Source organism: Aedes aegypti, unplaced genomic scaffold, assembly GCF_002204515.2.
Source record: "Aedes aegypti strain LVP_AGWG unplaced genomic scaffold, AaegL5.0 Primary Assembly AGWG_AaegL5_hic_scaff_327_328_PBJ_arrow, whole genome shotgun sequence".
Classification (NCBI taxonomy): domain Eukaryota; kingdom Metazoa; phylum Arthropoda; class Insecta; order Diptera; family Culicidae; genus Aedes; species Aedes aegypti.
Window position 1 is genome coordinate 1 of NW_018735990.1, and position 11,570 is coordinate 11,570.

Consider the following 11,570-nt stretch of genomic DNA (forward strand, 5'->3'; position numbering starts at 1 on the left):
CAGAGAGAGGACGTTTTTTTTCTCTTATAAGCAGGTGAAATCAACTCACCTGTAAAAATCTGACTGCTACGGCAAATGAAATGTAATTGTTGTTAACAAAAAATGTATTAAATCTTAGATTTGTTTTACCAAATAAGGATGATAGTGTTGTCTAATAACAACAGAACACCTAGATATAAGAAATAATGAATGTAATGTTTGGAATGATACTAATAAAGAAATAAAAAATAAACATCCTGATGGAAACGCATTATACATTGTACAACGAGCCTACGATAAGAGAGCCTCTCTTATTTATCCTTTTTCATTATCCTGAACCAAACATTTCTCTGGAGAGAGCGATTCTCGCTTTCTCCAGAAAAATGAGTCTCCGTGAAAATGGCGCGAAAACTGTTATTATTAGAAAAGCACATAGAAATGCCATGCTGCCGCGGAAAGCGCGAGAGCAGAGCATGAATTGAATAATACGAAGGAAGCGATTCAACTCTTCGAAAGAGGCAGTAGAATTGATTAGTAAAAAGTTGATTCATTCTTGTATGGTGCCAGCTTTGTGTTGTGTACAAACAAAAAAGTTACTTTCTGATAAGGGAGGAGTTCGTGGTTCTGATTCTAATCCACTATCTGTCCAGGAGACAATCTTTTCTGGGGTTCAATCAGTGTCACTGCGATTCTTTCGAGTGGTGATCGGAGTTTCGTAATAGCTGTGAAGTAACATGCAGGCGGTGCAAAACCTTAGAGATGGAATCTGGAATTCTCCCAGTACTGTGACTAGTTTCCTTGCAAAAGAGGAGGCAGTCCACAGTGCAAATATTGATGATAGCAATAAATATAATAACATCGGCAGTAGCAAATCGATGACTAATAGTGTGATAGTGATACGGAGAATCCCGATCAGAATAGTGCTGATGACATCACCAATAAGATTGATTCGGATGAAATGGTTGTGGAGGAAGGCTTGGCCTTGGTCACAACTTCGACATCCAGTTCGCTCCTATCCAACGATGATAGCATACTGATGGAACGGTCCCATGCAATTCCATATGCCCTCATCAAAGAGCAGTGGCAACTGGTACTGGACCAGGAAGAAAACGCCACCATTCCTCAAATGGAAACAGCTATCCTGAAGTGCAAGGACCTAGTTCTACGGAGTAGGGACGATTCCATCGAGCGAAAGTGGTTGGTGCGCATCTGATTGAGCTGCGACATCGCCTGCGGGAACTTCAGGACGTGGATACCGACGGATGCGGAGACACCGGAAACTAAGGTCATCCTAGGGCATCACTTTGTCACGCAGCGAAATGGTTCTGCTAAGCGGAAGTTACACTGTGACCATTGCGCCGGCATTATCTGGAACGTGGTCCAGGCGTTTTATGTGTGTGCCGGTACCGAAATGATACTTCCACATGTATCTGATAAGGACCGTTGATCGTTTCTCTCCATTTATTTCGACGCAGACTGTTCGTTTGTCGCTCATCATAAGTGCATACCGAATGTGATAAGGATTTGTGCTCACGTAATCACGACCGAGCGGAACCTACCGATCGAATGCATCTGTCGGAGATTGGGTTGGCCTTTCAGAAGTACACCTGTGCCGAGTGCGGAACGCAGCTCAGCTATAGTGAGTATATATGGCATGCTTTTGGTACATTCAAATGATGTCCGTGCGGGGGAAAACGGATTAAAAGCATGCATGTTTTTAAAACTTAAACCAGTGCTGTCGTATATTTTTTCGACTCTCATCTGTGTTCATTTAGTCAACCTTTAAAAATCTTGGAAATAATCTGTGTTGCCGTTTTTAGTTTATACCGTTTTGATTCGAATCTTTGACAGCTTCAAATTCCGGACACTCTACTTTGTATGGGAAAGATTTCACTCGAAATGTTTCAAAATGCGCCGTCAAAAAGTTCCCAGTTGATTGATGATTTTTATAAACATTTTACATAGCAATCCATGAAAATTTACAATGTTTAACTAGTTTTGACGTCTTTCTTACGGATTAGTGCGTTTAATTAATGATTCGATTATTCTGAGAGCTGTCCGGAATTCGAAATAAAGTTTCCGGAATATAAAGCGAAAGTGTGATTGTGTCCGGAATAAAAATTATGAAGAGACCGAACATTTTTATCGATTAAAGTGAATTAAAGATGTGGACCCAAATCTTCACCCTCCATTCGAAATTTAAGTGTTTGCAAAGTCTGATTACGCTAATGTTTTGTAAAGAACCATTCAATTTATATGTGTAGTGATTAGTTGTACTTTACTGAAGCCTTAAGTGTCCGTAATATGAATCAAAACGGTATTCTAACAATGTGGTTGAACACTTGAACTTTTACAAGCATATGCCGTCTGTTCTGAGTATATTAAAAGGTAATCTCCTCTTATAAGTACAGGAAAATCAGCTCTAGATATAAAAGATTACAAGAATAAATAGGTTGACCCGTATAGGCTAAGTGGAAAGCAAAAAATACTGAAACCCTCACCGCTCAGCGAGTTCTTAACGGATTCAAATGATTTTTTGTCAGTTCACTGGCCCACATATCTAGTTTCTGGAAGTAGCCAGAGGAACTCGGAAATATTCCTGTGGCCGGAGTTATTCCGGTGGGTCACTGGGTCAAGTCGGGTGAAAAAGGGCTATTTTTTGGGACATGCCAAGTTACCTTTATTTATTTGCGATGACAATCATTTTAATTTGCATAAATCATTAAGATCTGATATTCAATACTATAAATAAAGAGTTTTGCACCGTTTAAAATATACCTGATGTAGCCATTCGGACGTAATGCCCGGAAGAACCGGCTGTAGATTTGTTGGATACTAAACCGTTTCAACTCTCGAAAAGTAGAAATCGAACATAACTGTTGTTACTTTTTACTTTACTAATTCTACTAATTCATTTAATTCAAGAAAAATAATAAGAAAAAAGGAACTACACTAGAAAACTAAAGAAATTAACACTTAGAAAAAAGTTCAAAAAACTTCAATTCAAAATTTAAAAAAAACTAATTAACAAGCAAAATTTTCAAAACTATTTACACTTAAGCCCTCTCAGGGTCTATCCGGGAGAATCGTTCAGGGGCGGACTCACAACCCACACTTGCTTCGCGAAATCAATGTATCCACAACGAAAGAGGGAGGAAGGGAATTACACATTAAATAAATAATTAGGCTTTAACACTACAAATTTCAATTTAAACTTTAAATCAATTAATTTATTTAATATTTACAAATTGGAAGGGAGTTCATTTGGTAATAGAGGAAGCACAATTAACATCACCTGGCCGCTTTGTCGATTAGTATCCTTGCGTCGGTAACGTCGACTCTGAGCCACCTTATGCCGGATCTGGATGCCTTAGCTCCGCTCTCTTCTTCACTTGGGTGTTGGCTCCAATCGAACGAATATTCACAGCCTATGTTAAGGGCACTATTATGGCACTAGGTTGCACTCACGACTCGAGTTGTAAATGTAGTTCCTAATTGGATTAAATTGAGGTTTAGGTCATAAACGGACCGAACTATTGGAGTTTAGTTACCGGAAAGATCTTTGGCTCCTCTTGCATCGCCTTATATGCAAAATTCACTTTTCGAAGTCATGACGAAGCATAGTATACGGAACATTTCCCGGGAGAGTTTTGCTTCCGTATGGTTGGTATCTCGCGCCATGTTTTTTTGTGCATAAAGGGAATGGCGATACCAGAGGTTTTATAGGAAGGGTTTCAAATTCAAATTTAAATTATTTATATTTACAAATTCATTTTTTTTATTTAATTCATTTGTTGTATTAAGGGTAAGTGGTATCGAAGGATAGGGGGAAAGGGATTGTATTTACATATTAAGATATTTACATTTAAACTAGGGTTAAAGCATAATTATTTACAAAAGAGCAGAAAAATATAACAAAACGAAAAAAGAAAAATACAAAAAAGGCGAATGCATGATTGTGACCTATCATATAGGTAACACTGTGCACTAAAATGCGTTCCTATAAGCTTGGCACAGATGTTCAGATACAAATTAAACACTTTATCATAAGTTTAAGGCGTCCCAGGACCCGAAAATGGTCATTTGTAGGATTAATCTAATGCAAAACTCATAGTTATCCAATTCGATCGTTTCTCAAAAGGTTTAGACTGATGCAATTTTCTTAAAATTCCGTCATGTATTGGCCACATTATAGCCGGTTCTGGAAACTATCTGTGACTTGAAATTTGCCTACCTTCAGGGGCACAAACGCATAGTACGCTTCTCACCCGACCTGACCCAGTGATCCCCCGGAATAACTCCGGTCATAAGAATATTTCCGAGTTCCTCTGTCCAATTCTAGAAACTAGATATGTGTGCCAGTATACTGACAAAAATCATTTGAATCCATTTAGAATTCGCTGAGCGGTGAGGGTTTTACAATTGTTGCTTTCACTCAGGCCTATACGGGTTAAACTTATATATGGTTGTTATAAAAGCTTTAAACGCAGGAAGATAATATAAGACTTTTCAATCAGTCGGTCTAGTTCAAATATTTACAAAGTTTTTTCATTGAGAAACACATCTTTATCGCTTTGCCCATTCTATACCAAGCAGTTGAATTTTTATAAACTACATATTTTTAAACGCAACAAAATAAAAATCTTTTAGACGATTATAACATACGAAAAACTCAAAAATCAGGATTTATGACAAAAACAAATATTATTTCAATCTGAAATAAACAAGCTTGTGTAATCGAAGAAAGCATATCTCTTAAATTATGTATATTAAGTATAAGTAATCAATATTAAAAATCAAAATTGGTAAAAAGTACAACATAAATCTAACCTCACGATTTTCTTCAAAATAATAGAGTCGATTTATGAGTTTAAAAATCCGGATCTCAGGCTGAGATGCAATAAAGAACAGGTGCTCAGCGCATGAATTCAATTTTAAAAAGTGATCCGCGAGCCAACAAGTTTGAAAACCCCTGCTTTATGGTGTTTCTCCATTGCCTTCTTTCAAAATTGTCTATAAAGATCTGCAAAGTCTTTAAGAGATGTCTTTAATGCTTGTCATTCAACATATTGCTACAGAACATTTATAGAGTTCTACAAAATCTTTAAGAGATTTTTTCAATGCTTTCCTTTGTAATATTTGAAATGTTTGCTCCAGCAATTACTTCTGATGTTTTTCTGAACTTTCCTGAATTAAAGTTCGAAAACGGATTTCTCGCAAAAAGAGCTTAGTTTCTACCGGAAACTTGAAAAACTTCTTTCAGAAGCAAATCTTCTCCTCAAAAGATGGAAAAGATTCTTTTTAAATACAAGCTGGAAAAGCTTCTTTCAGGAGCTGGAAACAATAATTCCGAAAGCCGAAAGGGCTAATTCCAGAAGCTAAAAGAGCTTCTCTGGAAAACTGAAAAAGCTTCTCCAATAATCTATACTAGCTTCTACCAGAATCTCTAGAATCATCTTCAGGAGCTGTAGATGGTTCATACAAAAACTGTAGAAGCTTCGACCAGAAGCTTCCTGCATAAGCTGGAGCTCCTTCTTTCAAGCTGAAGTAGCTTCTTCTTAGAAAGTGAAGAAGTTCTACTTTAGAAGCTGAAACAGCTTCTTCTTAGAAGCTGGAAAAGCTTCATCTTAGAAGCTGGGGAAGCTACCCGAATAAAAAATACAATACAAAAACAATATAACGTATTGTAACAGTACCTTTCAATATATTTGAAATACAATACAGTATATGTAAAATGACAATACAATTACAGTACAATATATTGTTTTGAACAGTTCACTGTATGGTATATGAGATTTTTGCAATATAATGTATGGGTGGTTAAGTATCGTAACAATACAAATATAGATATTTTCTCATACAAACATTTTGAAAATACAATACGATATAATGTTCATGCATTGTCTTGATTATCAATTCGTGTATTGTTGTACAATATAAAAACAATTCAACGAACTGTATCATGGTTGCATTCGTCGTTACAGCTAATGTCAAGTGACTTCTAAAAAACTATTTATTTTTATTTTTGAATATTTTTCACCCAACATTTCTTGCTTTCTGAACTTGTTTTGTTTATTTCTTTCAGCAAAGCTACATAGAAAAAAACAACAGTTGTTTTACGCGAAAATAGGAATTTGACCAAAATTGTAAGGTATAAAACCAATTAAAAACAATACAATGTTCTGTTACAATCAGGCTTCTTCCTTGCTCTTGATTTACCATCTTTCTCTCCCTTTCAACGATTAACTACAAAAGAGAAGCGATTTTACCCACACACAAACTGAGCGTCTTTCCTCTGCGGGATGAAGAGTTTACACATTTGTGTTTACTTATTTTCATTCCACAGTTGTGAAGAGTTTTTTTTGACAACCTCAGTGCTCCAAAGAGAAAGAGATTGTTGTTCCCCTTGCTCAGTTCGGGGTAGAGCATTTTTTCCCATTTCTCAGTTCGGTGAAGAGGATTTTCAGACAGCTCTTTGCTGTCTCTTTACATCTCTTTGCCCAAAAGGGCAAAGAGGAAAGCGAAACAATGCTCTTGCGTTGACGGAGCAACCAACCTCAGTTCATCCCGAAAGCAATAATGATGTGTTCGAAGAGCTTCGCAGTAAGCAAGAGCTATCAAATGAAAGATGTGCATTTGGCTAGAGCCAACGTTCCTCTCCGCTCTCTCAGCCACGGATTATACAATGCACATCGAATGTTGACTCATAGTTGTTGTGAGCGTACAAGTTTGCTCCATCATCGGATAGATGAGCAAAATAAAGCCTGGTTACATAATATTATAGTGTTTTTGAATTGTATATCCAAACTAGAATAATATGGCTTCGACATTCAATTACAATACGCTGTATTGTATCCAATACGTTATATTGTACATTAATGGTTAATTCCATTCACTGAATGATACGTTTTTATCCGGGTACCCATTAGAAGTTGAAGAAGCTTTCTTTTAGAAGTTCGAGAAACTTTTTCTAAGAAGCCGGACAAGCATCCTCTTCGAAGTTGAAGTTCTCGAGAAGCTTGCAAAGCTTTTATTAAGAAGATAAAGGCTTTTCTTACAGAAGCCGGAGAAGCTTCTTACAAAAGCTGGATGAGTCTCTTCCAGAAGCTAGAACTGCCTCTTTTCAGAAGCTGAAAATGCTTCTTCTAGAAGCTGGTAAGGGTTCATTCAAATATTACGTAACGCAACATTTCCCAATTTTGGACCCCCTCCCTCCCCACGTAACATCTTTTGTATGAAAATTTTTAAAGTTTTGTATGAACCGTAACACTATGTCAGACCCCCTCGCTCCGCCTGTTGCGTTACGTAATATTTGAACAATCCCTAAAGCCTTTTACAGAAGCTGTAAAAGCTACTTCAAGAGGCTGAAAAAGCTGCTTTTAAGAGTCTAGAAAAGCATCTTCTTAGAAGCTGTAAAAGCGTTTCTTAGAAGCTGGAAAACCTTCTCTTAGAAGCTATAAAAGCTTCTTTTTAGAAACTGGAAAAGCTTCTCTTAGAAGCTAAAAAAGCTTCTCTAGCTGGAAAAGCTTCTCTTAGAAGCTGGAAAAGCTTCTCTTAGAAGCTGGAAAAGCTTCTCTTAGAAGCTGGAAAAGCTTCTCTTAGAAGCTGTGAAAGCTTCCCTTAGAAGCTGTGAAAGCTTCCCTTAGAAGCTGTGAAAGCTTCCCTTAGAAACTGTGGAAGCTTCTCTTAGAAGCTGTGAAAAGTTCTTTTAGAAACTGTGAAAACTTCTCTTAGAAGCTGTGAAAGCTTCTCTTAGAAGCTGGGAATGCTTTTCTTAGATGCTGTGAAAGCTTCTCTTAGAAGCTGTGCAAGCTTCTCTTAGATGCTGTGAAAGCTTCTCTTAGAAACTGGGAAAGCTTTACTTAGAAACTGGAATAGCTTCTCTTAGAAGCTGGAAAAGCTTCTCTTAGGAGCTGGAAAAGCCTCTCTCAGAAGCTGGAAAAGCTTCTCTCAGAAGCTGGAAAAAGATACTCTTAGAAGCCGGAAAAGTTTCTCTTAGAAGCTGGAAATGCTTCTCTTAGAAGCTGGAAAAGCTTCTCTTAGGAGCTGGAAAAGCTTCTCTCAGAAGCTGGAAAAGCTTCTCTCAGAAGCTGGAAAAGCTTCTCTCAGAAGCTGGAAAAGCTTCTCTCAGAAGCTGGAAAAGCTTCTCTCAGAAGCTGGAAAAGCTTCTCTCAGAAGCTGGAAAAGCTTGTCTTAGAAGCTGGAAAAGCTTGTCTTAGAAGCTGGAAAAGCTTCTCTCAGAAGCTGTAAAAGCCTCTCTTAGAAGCTGGAACAGTTTCTCTTAGGAGCTGTAAAAGCTTCTCTTAGAAGTTGTTTTTCCAGGAACTGGAAAAGCTTCTTCCATCAGCTGGAAAAACGTCTTCCAGTAGCTGGAAAAGCTTTTTCCTGGAGCTGGAAAAGCTTCTTCCAGTAGCTGGAAGGGCTTTTTAAAAAAGCTGGAAAAGCACCTTCCAGAAGCTAGAAAAGCTTCTTCCAGAAGCTGGAAAAGCTTCTTCCTGGAGCTGGAAAAGCTTCTTCCAGAAGCTGGAAAAGCTTCTTCCAGGAGCTGGAAAAGCTTCTTCCAAGAGCTGGAAAAGCTTCTTCCAGGAGCTGGAAAAACTTCTTCCAGGAGCTGGAAAAACTTCTTCCAGGGGCTGGAAAAGCTTCTTCCAGGAGCTGGAAAAACTTCTTCCAGGAGCTGGAAAAGCTTCTTCCAGGGGCTGGAAAAGCTTCTTCCAGGAGCTGGAAAAGCTTCTTCCAGGAGCTGGAAAAGCTTCTTCCAGGAGCTGGAAAAGCTTCTTCCAGGAGCTGGAAAAGCTTCTTCCAGGAGCTGGAAAAGCTTCTTCCAGGAGCTGGAAAAGCTTCTTCCAGGAGCTGGAAAAGCTTCTTCCAGGAGCTGGAAAAGCTTCTTCCAGGAGCTGGAAAAGCTTCTTCCAGGAGCTGGAAAAGCTTCTTCCAGGAGCTGAAAAAGCTTCTTCCAGGAGCTGAAAAAGCTTCTTCCAGGAGCTGGAAAAGCTTCTTCCAGGAGCTGAAAAAGCTTCTTCCAGGAGCTGAAAAAGCTTCTTCCAGGAGCTGGAAAAGCTTCTTCCAGGAGCTGAAAAAGCTTCTTCCAGGAGCTGGAAAAGCTTCTTCCAGGAGCTGGAAAAGCTTCTTCCAGGAGCTGGAAAAGCTTCTTCCAGGAGCGGGAAAAGCTTCTTCCAGAAGCAGAAAAAGACGCTAGACGCTGTTGAAAAGCTTCATTCACAAGTTATGGAAAAGCTTCATACACAAGCTGTCTAAAAGCTTCTTCCAGAAACTGTTGAAGAGCTTCTTCCAGAAGCTGTTCGAAAAACGTGGAAAACCTTCTTCTAGAAACTGTGGGAAAGTTTTTTTTTCGTGAGCCGAGAGAAAGTTTGTCCCAGAAGTCTGGAGAAGCTTAGCTCTGTTGTAGGCTAAATTTGTACAACTCATTATTTTTTCAATATATATAAATGACGTCTGTGCTTGGGAAACAGATTGATTGCATGTAATTTCGCTTAGCCATTGAACTAAACCATTGTTTTTTTTTTTCAATCAGATATCTCCACGACATTCGGTTGCTTCGGCGTAGAACTAAAAGCAGGTAAGCGACGACCTTAAGCTGTTATTCGCGAACATAATCCATCCCTTGTCTAATTGTGTCCAGAAAAGCTCAACGCAACCGTGCCCCGCTTATGTGACTACTCGGGGCTATACTACTGCCCGGCCTGCCACTGGAACGACACCAGCATCATTCCGGCCCGGGTCATGAACAACTGGGACTTTGTGCCGCGTAAGGTCGGCCGAGCATCGCTGCAGCAGATTCGACTCTTGTACGACCGGCCGCTCATCAACCTGGAACAACGTAATCCACGCTTGTTCCAGCTGGTGGCCCTCAAGCTGGGAGTGGTTAAAGGGATGCGCCAAAAACTGACCCAAATGCGACGGTATCTGATGGTTTGTCGGATCGCTGATGAGCTGCGGCTGGTTCGGGAAAACATCGGAGACAGACGGCACCTGATGCAGACCGTGGACATGTACAGCGTGGCGGATCTGGTCGGAGTGGAGAACGGGACGCTGCTGGACTTTCTGCGCAAGGTGCTCATGGTCTTCGAGCGACACATTAGGAATTGTGTGGTGAGTATAGTGACCTTTTTGGTGATGGCTTAGCTTTAACCGGGAGTGGACTATTTGGGATAACGTCGTTAGGCTTAATGACCATTTGACATATCGGTCGTTTGGCATAATGGCTATTTACAGGGTTGGTAAGGAGTAATTCCTATATTAAATGCTGGGGAAATTCGTAGCTGACCCAGACCACCCGTTATAACCATCGTTCCTTTTACAGATTTGCTCGGGCAAAGCGTACATCTGTGAAGTTTGCAACAATGACGAGATATTGTTCCCATTCGACGAGGTTGCCATCGCCTGTACCCGCTGTAACTCGATTTCGCACCGATCATGCCACGCTCGGAAAAACCGGAGTTGTCTCAAATGTACGCGTCTTCGGATTCGCGAGCAGCAGATGCGTAACGAAATCCTGGATGCCGCCAACGGAAACTAGAGATCTGTAAATGTTCACTGCATTGGACATCACTGGAAACGCTTTCGATACACCAGCAGTTTGCGCTTTTGGCCATGTCACCTTTACCAAAGCTACTGAATAGAAGCGTGCACGAAATTGCTTTTGAAATATACTACACTGTACAAAGTTGTATCATTCATAAGTATATCACTTCATTTCAAACCTTCCTTAGTCCCTAACAATGAGCAACAAATTAGGGCTCCATGTCGTTTTCGACCTGAAAATTCAAACAGCTCGCAAAAATCAGTGTGATGATCGATGTCAGTTCTGTTATATTTGAATAGAAGGCGCACATGTCTTATTTCTGAAATCTTCCGTGAGACCTGAAGCTGGCCACTGTGACCACCTTGAGTCTGCTACATCTGGAAAATCTTTTCGGAGACCTTAACCTTTACGTTCGCGAACTCCGACAAGGCATTTTCAAGGAGCTGCCATTTCGTCAATTTCCATTCGATTTTTTTTAATTGAATCTACCCTACAGTTTACTTTTAAAAGGTTCCAGGATAATGCTGAACTCGGAACAATCCCGGAGATATTCCGGGTCACGACGGTGCCAAATATACGAAACTTAATTATTTTTAATTATTAAAGTTCGAATGGGTTTCAAATTAGATACCATCAGTGCACCAGATTCCGCTCATTTAAGGGAAGTTATGTATTCAAATGTTTATTATAAAACAACTATTGTGTAGATCAATAATATTTTTATGTCACAATGTAGCTCCAAGTATAAGTAATAAGCGGTAATATGAAATTAATTTGAAAAACTTTCATAAAACAAAATTTAATTGCATTTGTTACTGCATCTAAGTGTTCCTATTTCCGCTCATGGTAAATATATTTCGTGACGAACTTACCAAAAATTGCATTATTTTTATGGTCAAACCATAGCTACTAATGCATCAAAGAAGGCTGTATACTAAAATCGACATTTCATGAAAATTTTATTTTGTTTTTTTTTTTTTTTGCATGAGCGGTTATTGGAACACAGGGAACACACAAAAATACCTAGTGATGCAATAACCGCTCA

At 39.2% G+C, this 11,570-nt stretch overlaps 1 protein-coding gene across 1 annotated transcript; it reads left to right on the forward strand.

The window, feature by feature from the left end:
- The first annotated feature begins 851 nt into the window (after positions 1–851).
- On the forward strand, positions 852–10,666 carry LOC110681063 (differentially expressed in FDCP 8 homolog). Its single transcript, XM_021856829.1, is given in 8 exon segments — positions 852–1,184; positions 1,187–1,238; positions 1,240–1,382; positions 1,455–1,553; positions 1,556–1,618; positions 9,515–9,559; positions 9,623–10,092; positions 10,304–10,666. Coding segments are annotated over 8 exon segments (1,335 nt in total). The 5' UTR covers positions 852–937; the 3' UTR covers positions 10,520–10,666.
- Positions 10,667–11,570: the final 904 nt, after the last annotated feature.